We start from the raw sequence: 26,119 nt of genomic DNA on the forward strand, positions 1-26,119 counted from the left end.
TGGCCAGAAGCAAGAAAAGGGTGCTCATGAACAGGAGCGAACTCAGCTGCAGGCGGCTCGGGAGGCGGCGGCGGCGGCGGCACGGGAGGCGGCGCCGCCCCCTGCCCGGTCTCCTCAGCGCAGCTGGCCGCTGACCCGCCGGTCCGGGGCAACGGCCGAGGCTACTGGGGCGGAGCGGTGGGCTGGGCGGCGGCGGAGGCTGGACGGGGCGCGGAAGCGACCGCCATGGCGTTCCTCAAACTCCGCGACCAGGTAGGTGAGGGGCGGCAGGGCGGGATCGCGCCGTCCGGGGAGGAAGGGAAGCAGGACGGACCGGTGATGTGGGCTGCCTGGGCGCCTCCTCGCAGCGGCGGGAGGCCTGGGAGGCGGCGGCGGCGGCGGCGGGCGGCCCGGGAGGCCGTGGCGGCGGTGGGCGGCCCGGAAGGCGGCGCCGCCCCCTGCCCGGTCTCCTCAGCGCTGCCGGCCGCCGACCCGCCGGTCCAGGGCAACGGCCGAGGCTATTGGGGCGGAGCAGTGGGCCGGGCTGCTGCGAAGGCGGCGGAGGCTGGAGTGGGCGGGGAAGCAACTGCCATGTCATTCTAAAACCTAGCCAGTCAAACCACAAACATTTAGGATCTCACAGTTTTTGCATCTTAGGAATCTGACACAGCCCAGCGCGAGCCACGCCCCTCCCCCTCAGGAGGCCACTGCCTTTGTGAGGTCGCTGCCTTTGTGGACTGCTAGGGGTAGAGGCTGCAGTCCGTCGTGAGGCCCTGGCTGTTCCTGGTTGGGTCCAGACAGAGGGGCAACCACGTGCGAGAGAAGGAGAGCGGAGGGGCTCGAAAGGACTCCTATAGGAGAAAGCCTTGAATTCAGTGAGTTCACAAATGAAGCCCAGATCTTTTCTGGAAGGGAAATAATCAATAACAATAAGTCAAGGAGTATACTGAATATTTATTTCAGATATTGACACTGGAGGTGGAGGCTGCAGTCCGTCCTGAGGCCCTGGCTGTTCCTGGTTGGGTCCAGACAGAGGGGCAACCACGTGCGAGAGAAGGAGAGCGGAGGGGCAACTTTGAAAATATAAAGTGATCACAGATTGATGCATTTATCTGTATTTATGCAAATACTTCATTTTCTTTATTACTGTGGCTTTAAAATAAGTTTTAAAATTCAGTGGTTTGAGTTATCCAATGTTTGTTGTTATGCCAGGTTGACTTCATTATTCTAGAGCCTTTGCTTTCTATACAAATTTTAAAAACTTGTCAATTTCTACAAAACAGCTTGCTGCTATTTAGTTGGGATTCACTTTTCATTTATTTCTCTCTGTCTAGGACCTTCAGTGCAATGCTGAACAGCATTGGTGATTGTGTACCTCTTAATATTGTTCCAAAACATAAGGAAATGTGATACACATTCATTAGAATACTATATTATATTTATTATATTATTTTTAATTATATTATGATTACTATATTATTAATGTAATGGTCAGTATAATATTATATTACATATCATACATGATATTTATAATTTGTTTTATTATTCTTGCATATTTGTTCATGGGGGAATTGAAAAAATTTGTAATTTATTACAATATCTGTAATGATATTTTGTATCAAAGTGATTCTGATGTAAAAGTATGAGATAGAAAATGTTCACTCTTCTTTAATTTTTTGGAAGGGTTGTGTAGAATTAGCATAATTTCTTGCTTAAATATTTAGCACAATTCAGAGGAGAAGTCTCTTGAGTCTGGAGCTTTTTTGTGGAAAAGTTTAAACTTCCTACTTAATTTTTTTGCTACAGGGCTCTTCATATTATCTATTTATTTGTGATGAAATGTGGTCATTTTGGATTTTTCAGGGAATTTGTTCCTTGTATATATTTTTAAATTTATTGGCAAACATTTTTCATATATTTCTTTATTATTTCATTTAATGATTATCTGCACATTCTATTTTACTGATTTGTGACCTTATTTGTTTTTGGCTTATTACTTACTGAACATCTTAAAGAGCCAGTTTTTTATTTCATTCTTTCTCTTTTTGCTTTTTTTAAATTTTTACTTTGATCTTTATTTTTCTTCTGCTTACTAAGTGTTGACAAGGATGTGGAAGAACTGCAACCCTGGTGCACTGCTGATTGTTATGTAAAATGGTACAACCACATTGAAAAACTGGTTTGGCATTTTAATTTGTAAGTTAAACCTACCATGTGACCCATTCATTCAGCTACTAGGTATTTACCCAATAAAAATGTGTCCACACAGGACCTGTACATGAAAGTTTATAGAAATTTTTATTTATAAATTTTATTTAGAGTAAAATAAAAATTATATTTATTTATAATAAAATTAATAAAATAATATAAACAAAATAGATAAATATTTTATTTATTCATAAAAACTGGAAACATTCGAAATGTCCATAAATAGATAAGTGTATACAAAATTATGAAATAGCCGTACAACAGAATTCTTCTCAGAAATAAAAAATAAAAAATATACCATTGATATATGTGACAGCATTGTGATGAGTGAAAGAAGCCAGGGAAATATGAAATTCTAGAAAGCACAAACTAATCATGAGTTAAAGATACCGATCAGTGTTGTTGGATTATGAGAACAGATAGATGGATAGATTACAAAACTGCATGAGGAAACTTCAGGGGTTAATAGAAATGTCATCTTGTATACAGTGATGGTTTCACAGTTTGATTCATATTTCAAAATCAACTGTACTTTTATTGTAGATTCCTAAAGCTGTTGAAAAAAAAAAATACTAGAGTTTCTCTCTGTTTTATTTACCTTTAGGAACTACAGCAGCTGCTGCTCATCAGAATCAAAATAGTCCAGAGAATTTTATGAAAAAAACCTCAACTTCTGTTGTTCAGGCAAATGTACAGGATAATGGTATAAATCAAAAGGTACAAAATTATGCTTTAAAGTTTGGTGTTGCATTTATTAATTTATCTACTTAACTTTTATTTCCATGATCTCTCTCCTTCAGCAGCATAGTACTGATTGATTAGGGAAATTTTTATTCATGAAATCTGATCCCGCGGCGGGCGGCCCGGGAGGCGGCGGCGCCCCCTGCCCGGGGTCCTCAGCGCAGCTGGCTGCCGACCCGCCAGTCCAGGGCAACGGCCGAGGCTACTGGGGTGGAGCGGTGGGCTGGGCAGCTGCGAAGGTGGCGGAGGCTGGAGTGGGCACGGAAGCGACCGCCATGGCGTTCTAAAACCTAGCCACTAACTAAAACCACGAACATTTAGGATCTCACAGTTTTTGCATCTTAGGAGTCTAGACACAGCCCAGCGTGAGCCACGTTCCCTCCCCTCAGGAGGCCACGCCCCTCCCCCTCAGGAGGCCACTGCCTTTGTGGACTGCTGGGGGTAGAGGCTGCAGTCTGTCGTGAGGCCCTGGCTGTTCCTGGTTGGGTCCAGACAGAGGGGCAACCATGTGTGAGAGGAGGAGAGAGGAGGGGCTCGTGCTGACCATGGAGCACAAACAGCAGTGCTAGAGCGAAGACATGAGTGGCCACAAGCCAGGTGGTGTCTTCCTCTGGCGGCCGCAGGCATGGTGGAGAGTGGGGGCAGGGATCGCCACTCAAGCAAGGGTCTCAAGGCTCCCAACTGTCCCGCTTCAGGAGGCCGCCCTCTTGCGGCTCCTGGGGGCGGTGGGGGTGACTCGGACTGTACCGGCCGCAACTGGCAGGTGTGGGGCGCCAGGGGAACTGGTGACCCGGGAAGCGGGAGGACTTCAGGAGGCCCTGAACCCTGACTGACTGTGTGATTCTTCTGTGTCTTTGGTTAGAGTGGAAGTATTGATCTACTTATTTTATAAGTCATATTCCCCTGTTTCTTTATACCTAGTGTTCTTTTATTGGATGCCAGACATAAATTTTACTTTGTATACTGAATATTTTTATGTTCTTGTAAATATTATTTAGAATTTTTGGATGTAGATAATTAATTTGGAAACAATTTGATTGTACAGGTCTTGCCTTTTATGATTTGCTGGTGGGTCCAGAGCCATGTTTAATCTGGGGCTAGTTGTTCCCTGCTACTGAGTTAAAACCCATCTTAGTTCTCTACTCAAAGCCTTATGACTTACGAAGTTTTTCCAGTGTAGCTTTACAGTGAAATATTTCTAGTGGGAATAGGCATATTTTTTACACCTAGGTAGGTTCCAGTGACTGTTTTCCCCAGTCCTTTAGGAAGGTCTTTACTGTAGTCTTGGGTGGTTGTTTTACATGTGCTAATCTATTTCTTGCTAAAAGTTTCGCTCTTGTTACCCAGGCTGGAGTGCAATGGCGCGATCTCGGCTCACCGCAACCTCCGCCTCCTGGGTTCAGGCAGTCCTCCTGCCTCAGCCTCCTGAGTAGCTGGGATTACAGGCACACACCACCATGCCCAGCTAATTTTTTGTATTTTTAGTAGAGACGGGGTTTCACCATGTTGACCAGGATGGTCTTGATCTCTTGACCTCGTGATCCACCCGCCTCGGCCTCCCAAAGTGCTGGGATTACAGGCGTGAGCCACCGCACCCAGCTCTGGGCTTTTTTTTTTTTTCTATATGCATTTATCTTCTTTCTAGTACATTCAACAGTAGCCCAGATATTCACAAAGGGTAATCACATTTTATATACTATATTATGTTTATGTCTGGTAGACCTGAGTGATATTTGGGTAAGCCCTCAGGAATCTTCCAATTGAAGATGATTGAGAAATTACTTTAGCTCACCAGGGCAGCCATGGATACGATACTCTATCTGATCAGAAACTGAATTAGTCCTCTGATGATGTGTAGAAATGCAAATTGCTTGTGTATTAAATGTATTCTTTGTGTTTGATCACAAGGGAAATTTACCCTTTGTTATTCTCTTATTTTTGTAACATTACAAGTCAAGACAGTACTGATAATCCATTTTTAATATATTGTCACATTTTAAATAAATTGTTTTACATTTCTAATGACAAGTTAATATTAACCAATACATTTTCTTTAATATTGTAGAAACAGCACCTTCTAAAGAAAAAAATGGCTTATCATTTACAAAAAATGCAAAATACTGTCTTTAAAGGAAAAGATATGGGGAAAAATACTTTCACGTGCAAAGGTAAAGATGGAACACATGGTGAATGTGAGAACATTAAAAGATGATGTAGCTAAGTAGGAAATGCTTATCTACCTAAATATCCTTTTGTAATCCTCTGTGTATTTACACTTGTTACTCCTTTTGTGCCAGACACTGTTCTAGGCATTTCTGTATTACAGTTCAAGTTGAAAAGTAGGCATATATGTAACAATTATAACAAATTATAACAATCTCATCAATTGGCTCAGGGGACAGGCTTGCCTGTACTGTAGTTCCAACCAACCTCCCTATATTTAAAATAACTACTGAAATGATACAAACTTGTATCTAAGATAACTGCTCTTATATAGCAACATTGTGTTCTATTATACTGCCAACCAGTAAGAAAGGGTGAAGGTAGAGAATTAGGGAAAAAAAGAAGGAACAAATAAATGAAGAGAGAAAAAATGAAGTAAGTTTACAAGGAGAAATGGCTTTGCTATGCCCAGCCTCTACCTGCTTCCTTTATTTATAACATTATGAAATTACAATGGGTTTTTCTCTTCTGATATTAGCTACAATTTCATGGCCAGAATGCAGAACTGTAGACTTGATTTAACTATCTTTGATTGTGTATTATCGGGAAAGAAGCTGATTATTTTCCATGCAGCTTCATCATAGTATCCCATGAATCCCATTTCGAGGTCAGAGCTTTCCTGTGTCACTGCAGTAGATTACCAACTAGCCTTTGTTGACTTTTTTTTTACCTGCCTCAGATCCATTTTGTACTGTTGCTTGTTACGCTTAAAACTCTGTTCTGATGGTTTCTTCCTCCACCGTTAAAACTATTACCTATTAAATGAAGCTCTGACTGTTTCAGCAAGCATTTATCAGCATCTAAAGTTCAGTACTTACCTGACTTTTAACTTTATTTTACACTACATCCTTGAAGATGGCAGCTATAATCTAGTAGTGATATGAAAAGGCTCTGGTGCTTGACTGTAGAAGTCCAATCCTGTTTTATCATTTTCGATCAATGTAGTGGCTTGGGCGAATTACTTAAACTCCCTAAACCAGTTTCATTATCTGAAAACAAAGATAATACTCCTAAATAATTCCTATAAAGAGTGTAAAACTTCTAGCATGTAGTAAGAACTTAATTTATTTTGTTGTTTGGTCAAATTAGACTACTGGTCATTCCTAAAACACATGTTATCTTTCCTGCTTCTCTGCCTCTCTGTATCCAATTTTCTTAATTTAGAATGACCTGATTAGTGTATCCACTTATAAAATCCTACAGTTCTTTAAGCCCTACTGTAAATTATATGCCAAGAAATCATTTTTGATAACCCTAACTGGAAGGCCTCTCTTCTATGAATCTCTGAAGTAGTATTTACCACTTTTAATTCACATATTACATACTTCCCACTGTCTTAATCATTTACAATAGTGAACTCCCACCTTTGTGTTTAACAGAACACCATGAAAAGCATATACACTAAGTACATGTTTGCTAAATGGATTATCTAAGTCTATTTACTTCATTGAGGCGATGACAGCAATATCATGGCTCAGATATGAAACCACTTTAGTAACTATACAATTTACTACATCTTCATTAACTTTCTCATATAGTAGGAAGAATTTAAAATAGCTTAAACATTTGTTATTTAAATGCACTGTTGTTGATGAAGAAGTAGTATATAAATGAGTTTATATTATCAAAGTGACAGAATAGAAAGAATATCCATGGCATAAATTAAATTAAATTATACTGCTAGAGTAATGTTGTTACCTTCCAACAAATCGACAACTTTTAGTGGGACTGAGAAAGTAAAGAAACTATCAGAAGAATCTGCTCAGTGATCAGTGAATGTGGAAACGGATCACTCTTACATTTAACATCTCTCATAACAGCCCCCTGAACACACATGCAGTAAGGACCTTCTGCCACTTTAATAGTTAGAAAAGCAAAATTGTAATTGTCATCACAAAGAAGGGAATATATATGTGTATTTGCTCTGTCAGGCATCAAGGCATATCACTGTGGACTGCTGAGTCTTCAGCCCAGTCACATGTTGGTATGCACCCAGATGGAAAATGACACGTTTCAGTTGAGCCCAGGTGCAGATTTCCCTTTCTGCCAAAAAAAAAAAAAAAAAAAAAAATCCCTCCAAGGGTATCTTTTAATATAAAGGGATAATATTTCAAGAATTGTCTTTCCTCCCATTTCACATCTCTCTATCTTCTCCAGTTTCTCTCACAATCCCACATACAGATTAGCATATAGTTCAGCTCTTCTTGGGCATAAAAGGATAAGTAGTCTATCTTGGGTAATTCTGTCATCATTATTAAAAATAAATGTTTTATTATATTTCTTTAAGCTTTTTGAAAGAATAAAAGGAAGACTTCTGAAGATACCATGTTAGTTTATCCTGCTGGAGACCAGAATGCACATGAAGAAATATCTGGTAATTGAATATTGTGACAAGAAACATGAGATACTAAACAATAATTTGGGGAAAGATAGTTTTGTAACAGCTTCTTTCACTTAAATATAGATAAATCCTCTGTTTTCTTTTGTCAAATGACTGATTTTGAGTGATGCTTATCAACAGCTATGTGGCCTTCATTGCTTTTAGAATTTGATAAATAGATAATTGATTTATTGTTTTGAACCTGACATTATATTATTATTTTAGAAAATTAAATGAAGGTTCTATTATAATTAAATATATAATATAGCATGTCTAACAACTTGTAAAAAAAATTTATGCTTAAAATAATTTCAGAAAACTCTGAAATGTGTTAGAAATTAAGTACATTAACTCCAGATTCACTGTGGCCCTTACTGAAACATCATTTTGTTATTTTAACTTATGCTGTGTCTCTTCATGTTGTTCATTAGAACTCACTAAAACACCATAAGCCCAAATTGCAATATAAAAATCCTCAAAGAAATATTGTCAAAGTATGACTGATCAAAAGTTGAACAGTATAACTTATCTCCCATTATTAAATTTCAAAGAAAAAATTAAAGTTAAATTTCTTGGCCTTATTGGTCAAAAAATAAAGGAAATGATAAATTTCTTGGCCTTATTGGTTAAAAAATAAAGGAAATACTGTTTAAAATCTTTTCTTCCCAAGTATGCAATTTGCTTAGTCTCATCAAGAATCAGAAATGTTGGGAGAGATAGGGTTGCCTTAGCCACGGATGTCTTCCTGCCTCAGAATCACTGAGGTTCAGTTAATTTAACTCCAAAATTCATAGGTCCCATTTTTAAAGTTCAGTTTTTACAACATACCAAAAGGTTATTTATAACTGGCAAATTTATGGCAATACCAGCTCTACATCTTACACTAAACGTAGACAATAAAACTAAATCATCAATTTCTAAAGCAGTTATCTCAAGCAAACTGATCCTGTAAAAATCTGGTGTTTAATGCATCCCAGTCTGATCTTCCTGTTGTCAGAGAATCTCAGTGACATTTCAGGAAGGGATGGTCAATGGAAAATACTGTTTTTAGCCCCACTGAGATACCAGTTTATTGTGACAATTGTCTGGAGAACAGACCCATAAATTTAATTAAGCATGGTTGGGAGAAATATCCTATTGAAAGATGAAATGTAAAGTAATGTGATTCATATCAGCCTTGGGTGTGAGCGGTTACATATAGCTACTCTCCAGTCTCAGTGAAGGGTATATGTGTCATTGTGGTCTTCTTGTGAATTTCAGAAACACACAATAGTAACATCACACATCATACATTTTTAGAGGTGCCCCTCTTTCCCATGCACCATAATCAGGTCTTTCTGGTTTCCATTTCATCATAGCGTCATGAGTGTGAACTCAGAACAGTGTCACATCCTCTATACTCTTATGAGAAATTTTCCCCACACACTTTTGCAGCTGGTGATTCTCCAGGCAGAGTTCAAAGTCAATTTCCTGCTGCAGCTCCTTATCTTGTCTCTGTATTTTTTCATTCTCAGAAAATATCTCAAGGCATTTATTTTGTTTTTTTAAATCATCCTAAAGCAAAATGGAATATTTTGTACAATTACATGTACAGTCACATGTATAGATTTGTGTAACCTCGATCACAATCACATATAGAACAGTCCAGTATTCCAAAAATCTCCTTCATCCTGTTTATTTGCAGTCACAGCCTCCTTCTCCCAACTAATAATCCCAAATTACCTCTGGGATTATTAGTTATGTTACCTCTGGGATTATTATCAAATAGTGGTATGTTCTCATGGATATATTTTTCTGTTGGAGAATGTTATGTAAATAGAATTATACATTATTTGACTTCATGAAAACGGCTTCTTTTACTCAGCATAATACCCCTGAAATTCATCCAAGTTATTGCATGTGTCAATAGTTTGTTCCTTTCCATTGCATGGATCCATCAGAGTTTGTTTATTCATCCTTGAACTGAAAGAAATTTGAAATTTGGTGTTGTTTCCATGTTTTGGTGATTATGTATAGAACAACCAGAAGTACAGTTGTCATTTGAACATTAAGGGCTGAGAGTTGGAACACTGACCTCCTGCACAGTAAAAAACTTACTTTTAATTTTTGGTTGCCCAGAAACTTACTAACAGCTCATCTTTGACCTTACTGATAAGATAAACTGTGGAGTAACACATGTTATGTATGTTATATATATTATATACTATAATCTTACAATAAAGTAAACTAGAGAAAAAATGTTATTAAATTGAGAAAGTCATAAGGAAAAGAAAATGTATTTACTATTTGTTAAGTAAAAGTGGATCATCATTAAGGTCTTCTCATTGTCTTCATGTTGTAACACCTCTGGCCAATGGAAGCTCCTTAATTATAGCTCTAGTGGTATTTCTGGCATGATCCTAGTGGTGTTTGATAGCTCTTCTTGCTACCTGGGAAAACAGGAGGATTCTAACTTATCTTGTACGAATCTAGTTGCTTTGGCAACTTTGAAAATATAAAGTGATCACAGATTGATGCATTTATCTGTATTTATGCAAATACTTCATTTTCTTTATTATTGTGGTTTTAAAATTCAGTGGTTTGAGTTATCCAATGTTTGTTGTTATGCCAGGTTGACTTCATTATTCTAGAGCCTTTGCTTTCTATACAAATTTTAAAAACTTGTCAATTTCTACAAAACAGCTTGCTGCTATTTAGTTGGGATTCACTTTTCATTTATTTCTCTCTGTCTAGGACCTTCAGTGCAATGCTGAACAGCATTGGTGATTGTGTACCTCTTAATATTGTTCCAAAACATAAGGAAATGTGATACACATTCATTAGAATACTATATTATATTTATTATATTATTTTTAATTATATTATGATTACTATATTATTAATGTAATGGTCAGTATAATATTATATTACATATCATACATGATATTTATAATTTGTTTTATTATTCTTGCATATTTGTTCATGGGGGAATTGAAAAAATTTGTAATTTATTACAATATCTGTAATGATATTTTGTATCAAAGTGATTCTGATGTAAATGTATGAGATAGAAAATGTTCACTCTTCTTTAATTTTTTGGAAGGGTTGTGTAGAATTAGCATAATTTCTTGCTTAAATATTTAGCACAATTCAGAGGAGAAGTCTCTTGAGTCTGGAGCTTTTTTGTGGAAAAGTTTAAACTTCCTACTTAATTTCTTTGCTACAGGGCTCTTCATATTATCTATTTATTTGTGATGAAATGTGGTCATTTGGATTTTTCAGGGAATTTGTTCCTTGTATATTAGGTGTATTCCATGCATTTCCAGCTTAACATATTTTTAACATTATTTTAACGTTTATTGTGATGTCAACCCCATTTTAAGTCAAGAAGCATCTGTATGTTTTTAGGAGCTATTAGTTTTAATTCCCCATCTTTTGGGGGCCCAAAATCTTGTTTTAAATGCTCTAACCAGACAGTACATTTCCAGATGTGGCCAATGTCCCTAGAGCAGGTATCAGCTTCAGCATTTGTTTATCACTATAGATTTGTGTTCTCACAATTGTTTTACCTTCAGAAAGTTCTACTATCTCTTTGAAAGTTTAGCTATTTTTAACAGTATGACTTTAATACTGTACACTGAATTCTAGGCAAAATGAAAGACACTTGTTTAGCATATTGCTGGAAACCACAGAATAGCTTTTTTGTATTAAAAATAGTTTTATCTTCACATTTAACTTTCAGATATGTGCACTCTTAATCTCAGTTCATTTCTCTCTAAATTGATGACTTCATGTCCTTTGTAGGGACATGGATGAAACCAGAAACCATCATTCTCAGCAAACTGACACAAGAACAGAAAACCAAACACTGCATATTCTCACACATAAGTGGTTGTTGAACAATGAGAACACATAGACACAGGAAGAGGAACATCACACACCAGGGTTTTGGGAGTGGGGAGCTAGTGGAGGAATAGCAGGGGGTGGGAGAATTGGGGAGGTATAGCATTAAGAGAAATACATTATGTAGATGATGGGGCAATGGATGTAGCAAACCACCAACATGGCATGTGTATACCTATGTAACAAACCTGCACAATCTGCACATGTACCCCAGAACTTAAAGTATAATGAAAACATTTAAAAAATAAAATAAAATAAAATTGATCACATCAATTATTTTATTTCATATAATAATCAGGTGTACACAAGAATTAACATAACTAATGCATAGCATGATGAGTTTTATAATATAAACATGTTTAGAGTGCTTTGAGAGCACTGGGAAATGTATTTATTCAGGTAGCTTTCAAGGAAGGCTTTCAAGAGTTGACATAAGCTGAATGAGAACTAAAAGATGAGAAGTTTAAAGACAGCACAGGGCATTCTAGACAAAAGAAATTGCAAAACCATAGGCCAGAGAGGCATGAGAGACATGATATATTTAGGGAACTGCGATATATTCTGTCTCTGGACCATAGCATATATATTAAAGACTAGTCAGAGAAGACACTAGAGAGGTAGAAAAGGACATCAGATCTTATAGTACAGGTTCTTGATAAGAATTTTGAACTTCACTGTGGAGAGTCTCTGAAAGCTTATAAACAAGGCAGTAACAACAGAAAATAAATACCTACTAGAGGATTAACATTTAGCAAGTTGCTGAGGATGGATACAAACTATATAATTTTCTTTTTCTAATAAATAGGACCTCAGGCTCAGGCTACAGACCTGGGTATATTTTCTTCTCCTGTTAACACAAATATGTAAGTATCTAAGGAATTATATGTAATCATAAATAAAAATTTTAATGATTACTTAAGAGTGCTGCTCATAAGCAAATGATTACATGGAATCCTCAGTTTTTGTAGTTCTACTTGGATTTAGTGAAACTTAGTCTTTTGCAGACTTTCAGCACTAAGCTAAAGTAGACAAAATGAATCTTTGTCCTTCCCTTTCTTTATCTCCATATCTCCTCTGTAGTTCTATAATCCGCCTATTGTCGGGGTCTCCATGCCACTTTCAAGTGTATCTTCATCATAGCTTTCTTCAGGTAATTTCTCATAATCTGTATTTCTTTGCCTTTCTTTTCTTTGAAATAGCTACCATTCCTTATGCTTTTTGAGACTATTGGCTTTCTAATACTGGTAATATAGTTATTGTATTAATGACTTAATCAGTTATCCCCCACCCTAAAGGGTATTTTGCAGATGAATACAAAATAGTAATCTCTAATAGTAGAAATAATGGCATGTAGAAGAGATATTTGTTAAGCCCAGGGACTTTTGACTCCTCAAACCTTAGTGACCACCTATTTTGTTGATGTTTATATCTGTTTTTCTCAACTCAAGAAAAGAGAGAGAGGAAAACATGAATCTAAGTAATAGCAATGAGTTATTTTACACCCATGACACAATCTTTTAAAAAAATCAGCAAGACAAATGAAGTCTATGAAAGACTTTACAAATCCCAAATTCCCATGAAGATGATTGAGTAAAATAAGTTGTGAGTGATGGCAAATGATCTTGACATGTTCAGACCAGCCTTCTTGAAATAATGATTTTTACCTTAAGACAGGTAAATACCAGTTTGTTTGACTTATTGAGTATTCATATTATACATAGCACAGTAAGAGATGCAGAAGGAAGGAAACTGACTTGTCTAGTTCAAAGCAATAAAACTTAATGACTGTATGTAGACCATTTGTAAAATAACATTGCTTATTTTATTTATTGGATACATACATTTTTATTTACTGGAAATATAAATACATACCTCTTTAAAGAAAAGGTTATAAGAGGCTCTTAATATAGTTGTAAAAAGTGCATTTTTATCTTCTTCAACACAAGAATGTAGAACTACAAAAATCACTTGAATATTCCATAGCAAGCGTTTTGGATATTCTTTCCTTATAAATCTTAGCTTGGTGAAAAATAAAAAACCCTTTATCTTACCTGGAGCTTCTTACCACTTCTCCAAAAGCATACACAGAGATCCAAATAAAGAGTAAAGACACATATGTCACATTCCTCTTGTTCAGGTTTAACTCCAAGTTTTCTAGGAGTTTGCTGTGGAAGTCTCACATCTATTCCATCATTTCTTTCTCTTCTCTCACTGCTTAGTTTTCTTGTTTCTGTTCAGTTGTTTAATGTTACAAAATATTTATAAAATAGAGATGAAAATTCAGTACCAAAGGAATGAAAATAAAGCAAATATAAGAGCAGTGGGAGTAAAGTTGCAATAATTCAGCATTGCACTTAGGTGATGAGTAAGCGTGGATTACAGGGAAGGTATAAGGAGTAAGAGTGAAGAAAGGAATAAACCTATTATCCTCAAGACTGTGGTTAAAACTTGTAGTTTATTTATTGGCTAATAGTCTGATGGTTTTTAGTGCAGGTATAATGGTCAAATTAGCATACATAATGAGTAACTTTGACAATGATATATAGGAAAGATTGAAAGAAAGAAACTCAGAATCAGTTATCAAAGTCCATTAGTGGCCTGCACAAAGGTTTCATTTGGCATTAGAGAGAAGTAGGCACAGATCCAAAAGACTTTAAATAGGGATTTATTTATCAAACGTTTATTGAGAACCTACTATGTTCAAACTATAATGCTAGATCTTAGGCAGGTACCAAGATAAAACCATGTTTCTACGATTTCAGGGTATTATTTTTGAAGGATATTATGAAGCTGAAGAGAGGGGATAAAAATAAGACAAATTAAAACACCAAAACCTACTGCTATTACCTAGGCTCACTGTTTTTCCTAAATAAGTGCTCTCTGGAACTCTGCAAGTCTTTGATTAATTTTCTAGAGTTCCAGAAACTATAATTCTAGTCATTTTTCTTTTGCCAGTTTACTCATTATTTTTTTTGGAGGAATGAATATCTGAGATACTTACTCTGCCATTTCTGCTGATGCCATGCTTTATCCGGTTAATAAAATTGTTTTCTAATAGTCATTAATAAAGCTTTTTCAGTTTTCAGATTAAATTTGCATGTAGGCCTTTGTACTTTGGTTCTGTGTTGCATGCTTTTGGAGCAGAAAGTCTATTGGGAACTGGTATCAATGAATACATAGAACTCCTTGAGTTATGTTTTATGCCAACGATATAACGTGAAGAAAACAGAAAAATGAATCTGAATGCATTAGGTTGCAGAATATCTAAGAGAAAAACCTGTGGAAACTTGGGTTGACCTAAGAAACCAGATCCTAGAAAAACAAATGAGGGCAAATGATAGAGAACATATCACTGACATCATCTTCCATGCTCCTAGTTGCATACTGCAAAAAGGTACTAGTCTAAGGATAGACTGTTGTCACAAAACCCATTTTATGAACTGGACCCAATGTTTTTTTTCCTGTGAAAATATAGGGTGTAGTTTTCAGTCTGCCTATTTCTTAAAATTGAATTATAAACCTTGGGGAAAATGTAAATTTAATCATATGGAGTACAGGCCTAAAAGGAGTGTACTTAAGAAAGTAGAAAGAAAAAAGAAACAGTTCAAATCAGCAAAAATATATGAAAATAAATCAGACTTCAGTTTTAGATCTTGTTTTAATAAATATTTATTTTCTATTATTTTTATGATTGAGCTATTCTTTTTTTTGCATTTCAGAAAACTTTTTATTTCATTAGTGTGTGATGGTAAATGTAATAACGCATGATAGAATATTGTCATACACAGAAAAGGAATGCATCTAAACTGGTATTAAATATAGCTAGATATCCATGATTTTAACCCATAGTTATTGAATAATCATTCACTATTTTCTTCCTGCCATGGAATATGGGGAGGGAATGGTAGAACTATGGCATTTCAAAGAGTAAATAAATGACTATCAGAACGTTCTGGTCAGATGCCTTGCTGCTCTATCAGACCTTTTAACAGTCAGAAGAAACTCAACTACCCCCTCCCTGCAAATCCTATATCCTTTTTCAGAGAAACCAAAGTGGGCATGGCTAAGGTGTGTTAAAAGAACAAAGATCAGAGAGGTACATTGTTTATGCTGTAGCTATAAGTCTGTTCCCATGAATAATAAAGTACATTTCTAAAACTAGAGGCCAATCTAGGGAAAAAGTAAAATAGAAGGATTTGAAAAAATGGTATATTCTTCATTTTGAATTTCTATAGAAAAACTCTTAGATACAACAAAATGATTCAATGATCAGAAATTTTAGAAAAAAGTTTTATAAATTCTTGACTCTATAATAAACAAATGATCAGCCTTTCTCTACAGGCAACAGAACTCACCGCAAAATTGCTTGCAAGAAAAAGTATGTATCATAAAATCCACTGATAAAGCAACATATTAGTCTTACTTTCTGATACATCATAATAGAATATATTTTGTTAACTAGAAAGCTAGGAGTCATCCATTGATATTTGTTGGTCTTCTTCTTTGTTCTTTTTTCTTCTTTGAAGTTCCTTTTCAGTTAATTCTTATACTTTTCTGTGGTCCAAAGTTGTTATCAAAAATAATATTAGGCCTTCAAGATGAGGTCTCATGGGTATATAATGGTAAAATATTAAGGGACCTAGCCATCACAGGAAGAGAATGAAATACCACAAGCCTATTCTATCATGGGAAGCTATATCAATATGCCCTTGCAGATCTTGTTGGTGAACTCAGTAGTAGATGAGTTGAGATGCTTGGATCTGTCTTTAGCAGCTTTGTGAAAAGGGACCTCATCACCTATAAGCTGAGACTTGGAACAGGCAAAGATAAGGTAGTATATTTTTATGAGACCTAATTTGGATCTAGACTGAACACACAGGAAAGAGCATTTGTGGAACAATACATATTCTGGCACACTATTTAACATGGACACTTGCTCAATTCATAGAATATGCAGCAAATATGAAAGCTTTAACCCAAGGGAATATTTTTCAGTTTAATGTTGTAACAGAAAGAAAGTGAAAACTGGGATTTCATCTATCATATTTCACTACAAAGAAAACTTTAGAAATAGATGCCTCTTTTATATATTAAGGGTGGAATCGCTTTGCCACAACTAGCCTAAGAGTAATAATGTAGGTTATTGTTTATCATCTCTTGTAATAAGAAAAATAACATATTGAATGTCTTAGTTTATAATTTATATGTGTTGTAGTTGATTTAGAATAATTATCTTTTCTGTAAATATTTAGGTTTTATTCTTAAATATTTGATTTAGAGTGTATTTATTTTTTATAACAGACTGTCATCTTAAAATATGTGTCATAACCACTAACCCATTGCTTATACAATAAGTTAAAAATATTGGGGGTATATTTGGGGATTACAGCTGAATAAAATGGCCTTTCCTCAAGTGCTCCTCAAATGCTTTGAAATGGGCCATGAGGGAGTGTGGCATATACATGTTAATTTTTCTTTGAATATTTCTCTGAAATACGAATAATTTCAGACTAATTTAGACAATATTTTGGGTGTGAGCAGCCTAGTTACAGGAATCTTATTTACACAAAGACCTACATGTCAGCCTTCTAAGCTTTGCTGCAAATTACTTGTGTTTACAGCCTGTATGCTTTAAGAGTTTTAACAATTTAAAAACAGAGTACTACTTTATTATAAGTAAGAGTTTTGTAAGCACAAAATACATTTCCAGTTGGTAAGTAGAGGTTTATAGAACTCTACAGATGCATTTGTTTCTATCCATGGTCCAGTACAAATCTATGACAGCACCATTGGTCACTAAGGAAATGGTTATTCAAACCTGGTTCTTAGTTTCAGCTCAGTAATAGTCTAACTTTCTTAATCTTGCTCAGTCCTCCCTACTCTTTGATTCCCAAATCTAGCTTGGCTTTTATGTTCTATCTAAATTAATATGTTACCTTACTTTATTATCTGTTCTCAGCTTTCCTATCTAAGGCAATTTGTATTTACACTTGTTTGTTAGGTAAAAAGCTCGTCAATCTATATAAAGCATGAGCTTTTATTTTTACCTATCAAATAATTCTTAATAATTAACTTTAGTCATTTCTATATATATATAGATTACAGGCTCACCCTCTCAGCAGGGACTGGAAGAGAGAATGATTTGTGTTCCTTCCCCATATCTCAGTCAGACAGATGCTTCTGAAAGCAACCAAATATTTTGGCTGCATCTGTTTTGAGATATATTTTATTACAAATATTTAATGATCTTAAAAATCAGCTGGATCATAAAGATTATACATTTTCTTTCCAAAATATTTGCACGCTATGTGCCTATACAACCATTTGGTAATTTTTTTAAACAAAAAATCATTTATCCTGATAATAAATGCCAAGAGAAAAAGAAACTTCTGAGAGACTGTGAATAAAATAAATCTTAAACACTCACAAAAAACATACTTCAGTGTAGTGCAGAATAAAAAAACTAGAAATTCATCTGAAATTCTAAATTTCTATTCTTTTTTTTTTTTTTTTTTTTTTTTACTATTTTCTTCCATGAACCATATTGGTATTCCACCTGTACATTGCTTGATATAAAAATTCGATGTTACCTGCTGTCTTCAAAACATAGAGTAAGTTATTACATGACTTTGCTTTCATCCCTGCTTACTTCATTTCTAGGTAACTTCTGAAGAACTGAATATTATAATTCGGGATATAATGACCTATGTTGTTCCTAAACTGATTAGTATATTGTACTCACCCATCACAAAGTATGAAGAAAGATTGAGAAATAATACATACCCAGCATCTGATAACTCCATCCTCTCTTCAGATAGTTCAAGTTTCTGTAGCACATGCAGTGAAGACTTGACATATAGAACCTACTTAACTTCAACAACTAAAACATTTCAGGCAGGACCCTGTGCATTTCCAGTTGACCAGTCAGGAAGAAGACCAACCACACCGATACAACTTTCTCCTGAACATAAGGAAAGAACTGTTGTGGGGAAAACCTGTCATGCAAAAGGACAACCTATAACCTCTACACTTAAATATAATGAAACCAACGTGCTGTGTTCATACCCTAAGCTCAGAAGTTGTAAATCAGACAGTGATCTTTTAGCATCATTTGAAACAAGCACAAGAAAGTGTAAGGATACTACTACTCAAACAGATAGCCTAGGGAGTTCATTTGTGATAAAAAAGAAAAAGCCATAGATGAAAAGAATTTAAAAAATATTTTTCTTAACTTTAAATGTCACTTGAAAGAGAAAACTAAAGTGATTTTAGAAAGCATTTTTCACGAAATAATGTCTGATTTAACCCAGGCCATTCCCTCTCTCTCTTCTGTTATTGCCGAAGTTTTTGTTGAACAATGTGAGCGTGAAAAAGAAGACTTGCCCTCCAATGTTGATGTTTGCTCAGTTGCTTCTGAGATTGTGGAAAATATGCTTGAGAAGTTAGAGTCTGCAGTGGAGAAAAAATGCGTTGAGATGTTTTCACAAGAAGATGTACCAGTCAACATTAAACCAAGCTTAACAGCCAGTGATGAACATCTCCCATCATCAAATAAAAAACCTTTGACGGATTCAATGCCTCATACTTTAGACCCAGTGTATGATATTGCAGAGGACATGGTGCACACCATTTTAGAAAAGCGGATGTCTCTTACTTCTTCTAAGCAAAATGAATTTCTTCATCCTAAAGATTCAACTAAGCTTTCCTGCCAGCAACATAAGACAGACCCAGTATGCATGTTCCTTCAGAGAGCTGGCAAAAATAAATCTAGTCTTGAATCTGACACAGCTAGTTTAATTGTCAATGAAGAAATATGAAATTTACTATCAAATATTTTTTCCCAATCCTCTTTGGTTGGTTATATAGGGGAAGAAATTAGTGCTATACTAGGTTATATGAAAACTGAACTAAATAATGAGAGAATTATTGCATCTGAAGAAACAGTAGTACTCCTTCAGCTACTTGATGATATCCTCCTTGATGAGCTCCATCAAGAACCAGCAAAGGAAAATTTTCAAAAAAGTAGACAACCTAGAATAAGTAGTCGTTCTCACACCAAAGAAAAGTGCAGACTCACTGGCACTAGATTATCTAATAGTCCTAGGTCTAGGAGACCATTTCCACCTATAAATGTTCCAGGCATGGTTCTTTATTCTGAAGATGAGGAGACAGACAATATTGTAAAAAATGTGCTTGATTCAGCTTTCAAAGATGAAAAAGTAAAATCACAACAACAGATTCCTAATGATTCATTTACAAAGGGAAACACTTGTTTTAAATACAAAAGAAATATCGAACCACCTACAAAGCCTGTTTCTAGAAGCCAAGTTGCATTTCCTGATTGGGAATTAAAGACTGAGCCACCATCTCTTAATCATAAAGATACTTTAAAGAAAAAACTTTGTATGAATAAAGTTATGTCAACCTTCAGCCAAGACCAAAAGCATCAAGTACAAAAGGCTTCAGAAAACATAGTCACAAGTGTTTTAAAAGAAATACTCAAGGACATATCTTTTGTTCCTCCTGGTCACTTAGACAGCAAAACTGGCAATGAAGCTTCAGTTCTTGTTTCACAAAAGCCTGAAGGACTGTCACATCAAGAATGGATAGACCAGCTGTTTTCTGTTTCAGAAATCAATACAGTGGCTCAAGAAATAAGAGACTCTGTGTTAAACATACTTCATAAGGCACCAAACTACATTTCCAATACCACTAATAGTTACATTTCATCATCAGTTCATCAGACTTCCTTAGATAGTTCCGACGCTGCACACAGAGTCAAAGAAGCACCAAATAAATGCTCATTAAAAACATGGTTTGTCAGTGAAAAGAAAATTCAATCTTTATCTTCATTCAATATTGATTCTAAAAAGTTTTTCTGGTTAAAATCTGGAGAAAGTGAACTTAAACCTGTAGATGACATTAATGATAAGATCATTCATATAATATTTAAAAGACTGAAGTCATTTATTTGTCAAAAATTGCATATGGGCTTCAAATCTTCACTACAATCTCAACTTAGTAGGTACACAGCTAAAATAGTGAACATTGTTTTATGTGCTATCCAGAATGAACTGGAACTCCATAAGAAAAACCTAAATCTTGGCCGGGAGCGGTGGCTCATGCCTATAATCCCAGCACTTTGAGAGGCCGAGGCAGGTGGATCACGAGGTCAAGAGATCGAGACCATCCTGGTCAACATGGTGAAACCCCGTCTCTACTAAAAATACAAAAATTAGCTGGGCATGGTGGCGCATGCCTTTAGTCCCAGCTACTCAGGAGGCTAAGGCAGGAGAATTGCTTTAACCCAGGAGGCGGAGGTTGCGGTGAGCTGAGATCGCACCATTGCACTCCAGCCTGGGTAACAAGAGCGAAACTCCGTCTCAAAAAAAAAGAAAAAAAAAAGAAAAACCTAAATTTTATGGAGATTGACCATACCAAATCCCTTACAGCTAATACTAACAAAAAATTAGAATCTTTTGTCACAAGTATTGATGATGACATTTTGGCAAGTCCATTATTAACATGTATTTATGATATGTTATCCAGCAAAAATGCAGATCAAAGAAACATTTCACTTTCTTCATGTATGCCAAAGTCTGCAAATGACAGTGTTGATGAACAGAGCATTTTGCCAAATAGGCAGGATAAAAAATCTTTTCACAAATATATGGCTACTCCTTGTGTTCTCCACAGTGCCAATGATGAAAAAGATATTCAAAATAATGCAAAATTGGAAGTATTAGATAGAATTGGGGAAACACTACATGAAACGCTAAGCAAGCTCCTAGGAAGCCAAGAGACTACCAATAAGAATCAGAAAATGGCTGCTGCATTACAGTCTAATATTCAGTTAATTTCCAAAGCAATTTTTGATTATATCCTTGCAAAATTATCTGGTGTTGACATGGATACCAGTTTTTCAAGTTGTGGATTGAAAGCCATCTCAGAGTCTCTTGACATTGACAACCCATCATTTACTTCAATTATTGAGAAAATGGCCAAATCCACCGAAATAATGTCCAGCATAGTTTCCAGAATGGTTCAGGACAGCAATAAAGAGGGGACTCAAAGCAAAGCAAAACCTGTTGCTCCTGTGTCTTCCAAAGCAGAGAGCACAAAAGAAATGCATCCAAATAAACTGAGAACTGTAGCTTCAGACATTCTTAATATAGTTTTTGCTAAACTGAAGGGGTTTGCCAATGGATATTTAGAAATTCTGGATGCTATTAATGATGAAAATAAGAAAAGCAATAAGATGCACTGGGAATGTGAAAGCACCAATATTTCCAGAGACACACATGAAGAATCATTTCTGTCTGCTTTATACATGCCTGCAAAGAAGGTATCAAGTGCTACCTTGAAGGCTATTCAAACAGAATTAAACATGACCTCATCAGACTTGAAGACAAGTGTAAAAACCCCACCACGTGAGAATCAGATTCTTACGGATGTAGTCAAATTAATTTTAGATGCAGTATCTTCAGATATGTTTAATCAAACTGAATCTGAAGAGGGAGGCATTGAAACTTATCGATACAGGCCAACATATGGAAGTCTTCCTGGAGGAGCTGAATCAGATTCATTTCTAGAAGATGATGCATATACAGAGAAGAAAATTATTGATGATAGATCACTACAAACAGAAGAAATGAAAACACTTTCTCTTAATGGGCTCTAGAAAAAGCCTTAAAGAAAATTGAAGTAAAACTCAAGAACCAAATATATCTCCAATTGCTCCCATCATAAATATTTTGAATGAAATATTTCCAAGTACTTTAATCAATCAATTAAATGTGCTTTCTCTCTCCCACTCTCATTTTAATGGCATGCCTCACAATGTTGATGAGCCAATTGCCCAAACATCTGTTCAATGTATGGATAAAATGATAGATCCTTTAATTTCTGAAGCAGATATAACTATAGTAACAGAAAATATTGTTAACAGTGTATTTCACAAACTTTATTCAGCTGCCATGACAGAAAGAAATGTAAGGAAAAATAGGTATGAAACTATCAATTTTTCAGCTAATGTTTCTTTTCATGAACACAGCTATGAAGGAAAATCCTCTGTCTTGGATAAAAATCCATGTACTTTTCAGTCTAGATTCAGTGTTGCTGACAAAGAGGCAAAGGTAAATGTAGCTGAAGATATTGTACAGGCAATATTAACAAATTTGGAAACGTTTGCTACTTCCAAAGTAAAATCTGTCTTTTGTTCCCAAGAAATTCCATCATGTTCTAGAAACAAAGTACAAGACCACAGCCCAGGGAAATCTAACTTTGGTCATTTTGATGAGATCATGAAAGAAAATAACTCCCTCCCTGAAGGCAGTATCTCACAAAAGCTGTTTGGGAAAGCAAGCAGCTCCACAGATTCACAGTATCAACCAAAAAATAAACCTGGAATTTTTCCCACTAAATTTTTAGAAGATATTATTACCGAGATGGTTAAAAAATTGATCTTTTCTTCTATACCAGAAACACAAATACAAGATAGAGGTCAAAATGTCCGTGATGAGAAAAATCAAGCTAAACTCTATGACACTGCTATGAAACTCATCGATTCAGTGTTAAAGGAGTTTTCAGATGCTCAAATTAAGGTTTTCAGACCAGACACGGGGAATCAGTTTTTCCCACCTGTGGGAAAAGAGCCAACAACAGATGAAGCACCATCCAGGGTTAAGATAAAATCTGCGGATCAAATGCCACCTGTCGATAAAATGACTAAAAAACCTTCTTCAGTTAAGATACCATCAACTGACAAAACATTGGTCAATAAAGTTGTTCACTCTTCTGTTTGTAATATTTTAAATGAATACAGATCTCAAGACGCCATTTGTAAGAATATAAACAGTAATGGAGAAAATTTAGCAAGAAGACTAACTAGTGCAGTGATAAATGAAATTTTTCAAGATCAGCTTAACTTGGTATTTTGTGATGAGGTTTCAGTTTCATCATGTTTGCCGCTGGAATCTAAGAATCTTGTTAAAAATGTCCAAAAGTTGTCCCAAACAGCCAGCAAAGAATGTCACACTTCATCACCATATACAATAATATTACCTCATAAATTTTTAGAGAATGTGATTTCTGCTCTTTTATCTAAAATTTTCTCAACAATATCCAGCACAGAAACAAGAAAACTTGAGCACAATTTGTTCACAGCACTGGATTTCTTTCAAATTAAGTTCGTAAGTGCAGTTGCAACAGAGATCTCCCAAAATAAACATATGATTATACAGTATGTAGAATCCTTACAATCTGATGATCATGAAATTACTCAGTTAGTGGTTCAGTCTGTTTATAACAATCTCTTGACACAGTTTGGATCACAAGAGATCATACAAAATTGTGTGACCAGTGGATGCAAAATCCTTTCAGAAACCCTAGTTGACTTGGTTCTACGAGAAGTGGCTGGCAATCAGTTGCAGAGCTATTTTTGTGGAGGGCTAACTCCACATCAGTGTGTGGATGTTGAAAACATGGTTGAAAATATCCCTAAAGATGTTTTCCAAACTACTGATGTGCCCTTACCTAAACCATCACATGCTCGTAAGCTGTCTTATAACATAATAGAAGAAATTGCTGTGAAATTTTTATCAAAGCTTTTATCTGTATTTCCAAACGTGCATAAAGAAAGAACCAAATCCTTAGAAACTGAAATGCTAAAAATAACTTCAAAAGTATTAAATTCAGTCCAAGAATTTATCTTCAAAAGTAAGATTAAACTTGTAGCACCCACCAAGGAATCACCTACTGTACCTGTATCTGATAATGCAACTATTGAAAACATAGTTAATTCTGTTTTTGACAGTGTTTTAAAGTACTTTGGTTCTTTTACTTCTATATTTGAAGATTTAATGGGTAAAGGTAATGTCCTCTCAGATACAATAGGATTTTTATTGGTCAATGCAATTTCCAGTTCTGAATTTAAACCTCAAGTAGAGGAAGAAGTATCAAATTCAGAATTAGTTCTGGAAGCTGTCAAAATTATGGAAAAAGTGACCAAAATTATTGATGAACTTAAGTCTCAGGAAAAGTCTTCATCCAGAAAAGGTTTGATATTAGATGCCAAACTTTTAGAAGAGGTGTTGGCCTTGTTCTTGGCTAAACTAGTAAGGTTGCCAAGTTCCTCAAGCAAAGATGAAAAAAACTTATCAAAGCCTGAGTTAAATAAAATTGCATCTCAACTGACAAAATCTGTAACAGCTGAAATTTCCAGAAGTAGCATTAGTCTAATAGCTTCTGATCCTGAAAAACACTGTTTAAATCCCGAAAATATAGAAAGTCTTTATCAGGTTGTTAATTCTGTTTATAATAACATACTACAACAATCAGGAACCAACAAAGAACTTTATTATGATATAAAAGATACAAACACAGTCTTTCCTTAAAAAGTGGCTAGTTTAATTATTGATGGAGTTTCAAGTTTTCCATTAGACACAATTGGCTCAACAATTTCAAATGCTGATCTCTCTGGAGAGCTAGACATTAACAGAATTGTTCAAAAGGCACAGGAACATGCTATTAATATGATTCCTGAATTGGAGGAAGAACAGTTAGATCAAGTTTCATCTGAAGAGGAATATCCTATTAAAATAGTTCCATATGTTGGGAAAAAAACCAGTCAAAATAGATCCAAAAATTATTTCTGAACACTTAGCAGTTACTTCTATAAAAACTCAACCTCTTAAGAAACTTAAGCAGGAGTGTTTGAAAAGAACTGAACTTAGCATAGCAGAACTGAAAAGAGCATCAATAAGTGGGAGAAATTACTCCTCAGAATCACTTAATTTAGAAAATAGAAAGAGAGGAAGATGTGCCTCATTAGATAAGACTGGAAGACTGGATGTAAAACCCTTAAAGGTAAGTGCAAAAGTAATGGCAGGAAAATGAGTGGATAGTGAGACATGGTTCTTCTGTGATTTCCTTCCTGGTCGGAGATGTTTGGGTCAGGGGGATGGATCTCTCATGGTTTAATGCTGTCTTCATGATAGTGAGTGAGTTCTCATGCTACTTGGTCATTTAAAATTGTGTGGCAACTGCCCCCAACTCTCTCTTGCCCCTGCTATCTCCATGTGACGTGCCTGCTCCCCCTTTGCCTTCTGCCATGATTTTTAAAATGGAGTCTTGCTACGTCGCCCAGGCAGAAGTGCAGTGGCACAATCTCAGCTCACTGTCACCTCCACCTCCCGAGTTCAAGCAATTCTCCCACCTCAGCATCCTGAGTAGTAACTGGGATTGCAGACAAGCAATTCTCCCACCTCAGCTTCCCAAGTAGTAGCTGGGATTACAGGTTTGCGTTATCATGCCAGGTTAATGTTTGTATTTTTAGTAGAGATGGTGTTTCACCATGTTGACCAAGCTGGTTTCAAACTCCTGACCTCAGGTTATCTGCCTGCCTTTGCCTCCCAAAGTGTCAGGATTATAGGCGTGAGCCACCACACCTGACCAGATCCTTTTATTATCATATACTGAGATTTTTCTTTTTTTGCTTGCTTACTTATTTATTTATTTGAGATGGAGTCTTGCTTTGTTGCTCAGGCTGTAGCGCAGTGGTGTGATCTCAGCTCACTGCAACCTCTGCCTCTCAGGTTCAAGCATTTCTCCTGCTTCAGCCTCCTGAGTAGCTGGGATTACAGATGCCTATCACCATGCCCAGCTGATTTTTGTATTTTCAGTAGAGACAGCATTTCACCATGTTGT

At 35.9% G+C, this 26,119-nt stretch overlaps 1 protein-coding gene across 9 annotated transcripts; it reads left to right on the plus strand.

Annotated features, from left to right (window-relative positions):
* The first annotated feature begins 204 nt into the window (after window positions 1–204).
* Window positions 205–25,765, plus strand: LOC110567885 (fibrous sheath-interacting protein 2-like). Of its 9 annotated transcripts, none has more exons than XM_064373316.1 (8): window positions 205–252; window positions 637–854; window positions 943–2,904; window positions 4,994–5,096; window positions 7,439–7,525; window positions 12,219–12,276; window positions 15,755–15,791; window positions 18,074–25,765. In XM_064373316.1, exon 8 carries the CDS (start codon window positions 22,243–22,245, stop codon window positions 24,805–24,807), a length of 2,565 nt encoding a protein of 854 aa, XP_064229386.1. In that variant the 5' UTR covers window positions 205–252; window positions 637–854; window positions 943–2,904; window positions 4,994–5,096; window positions 7,439–7,525; window positions 12,219–12,276; window positions 15,755–15,791; window positions 18,074–22,242; the 3' UTR covers window positions 24,808–25,765. The 9 variants fall into 9 exon arrangements, 8 of the variants coding, with proteins under 8 accessions (XP_064229386.1, XP_064229385.1, XP_064229389.1 ...); XM_064373315.1 differs by lacking the exon at window positions 205–252 and adding an exon at window positions 12,494–12,563 and having other exon boundaries at window positions 561–854; XM_064373319.1 differs by lacking the exon at window positions 205–252 and having other exon boundaries at window positions 561–854; window positions 943–2,136; window positions 2,792–2,904.
* The last annotated feature ends 354 nt before the right edge of the window (window positions 25,766–26,119 follow it).

This window comes from Aotus nancymaae, unplaced genomic scaffold (assembly GCF_030222135.1).
Source record: "Aotus nancymaae isolate 86718 unplaced genomic scaffold, 86718_ANA_hifiasm-v0.15.2.pri h1tg000008l, whole genome shotgun sequence".
Taxonomy (NCBI): domain Eukaryota; kingdom Metazoa; phylum Chordata; class Mammalia; order Primates; family Aotidae; genus Aotus; species Aotus nancymaae.

What these genes read in the sequence shown, in the direction of transcription:
- LOC110567885 (XM_064373316.1), top strand. Translation starts at nt 22,243, where the DNA reads ATGCCTCACAATGTTGATGAGCCAATTGCCCAAACATCTGTTCAATGT.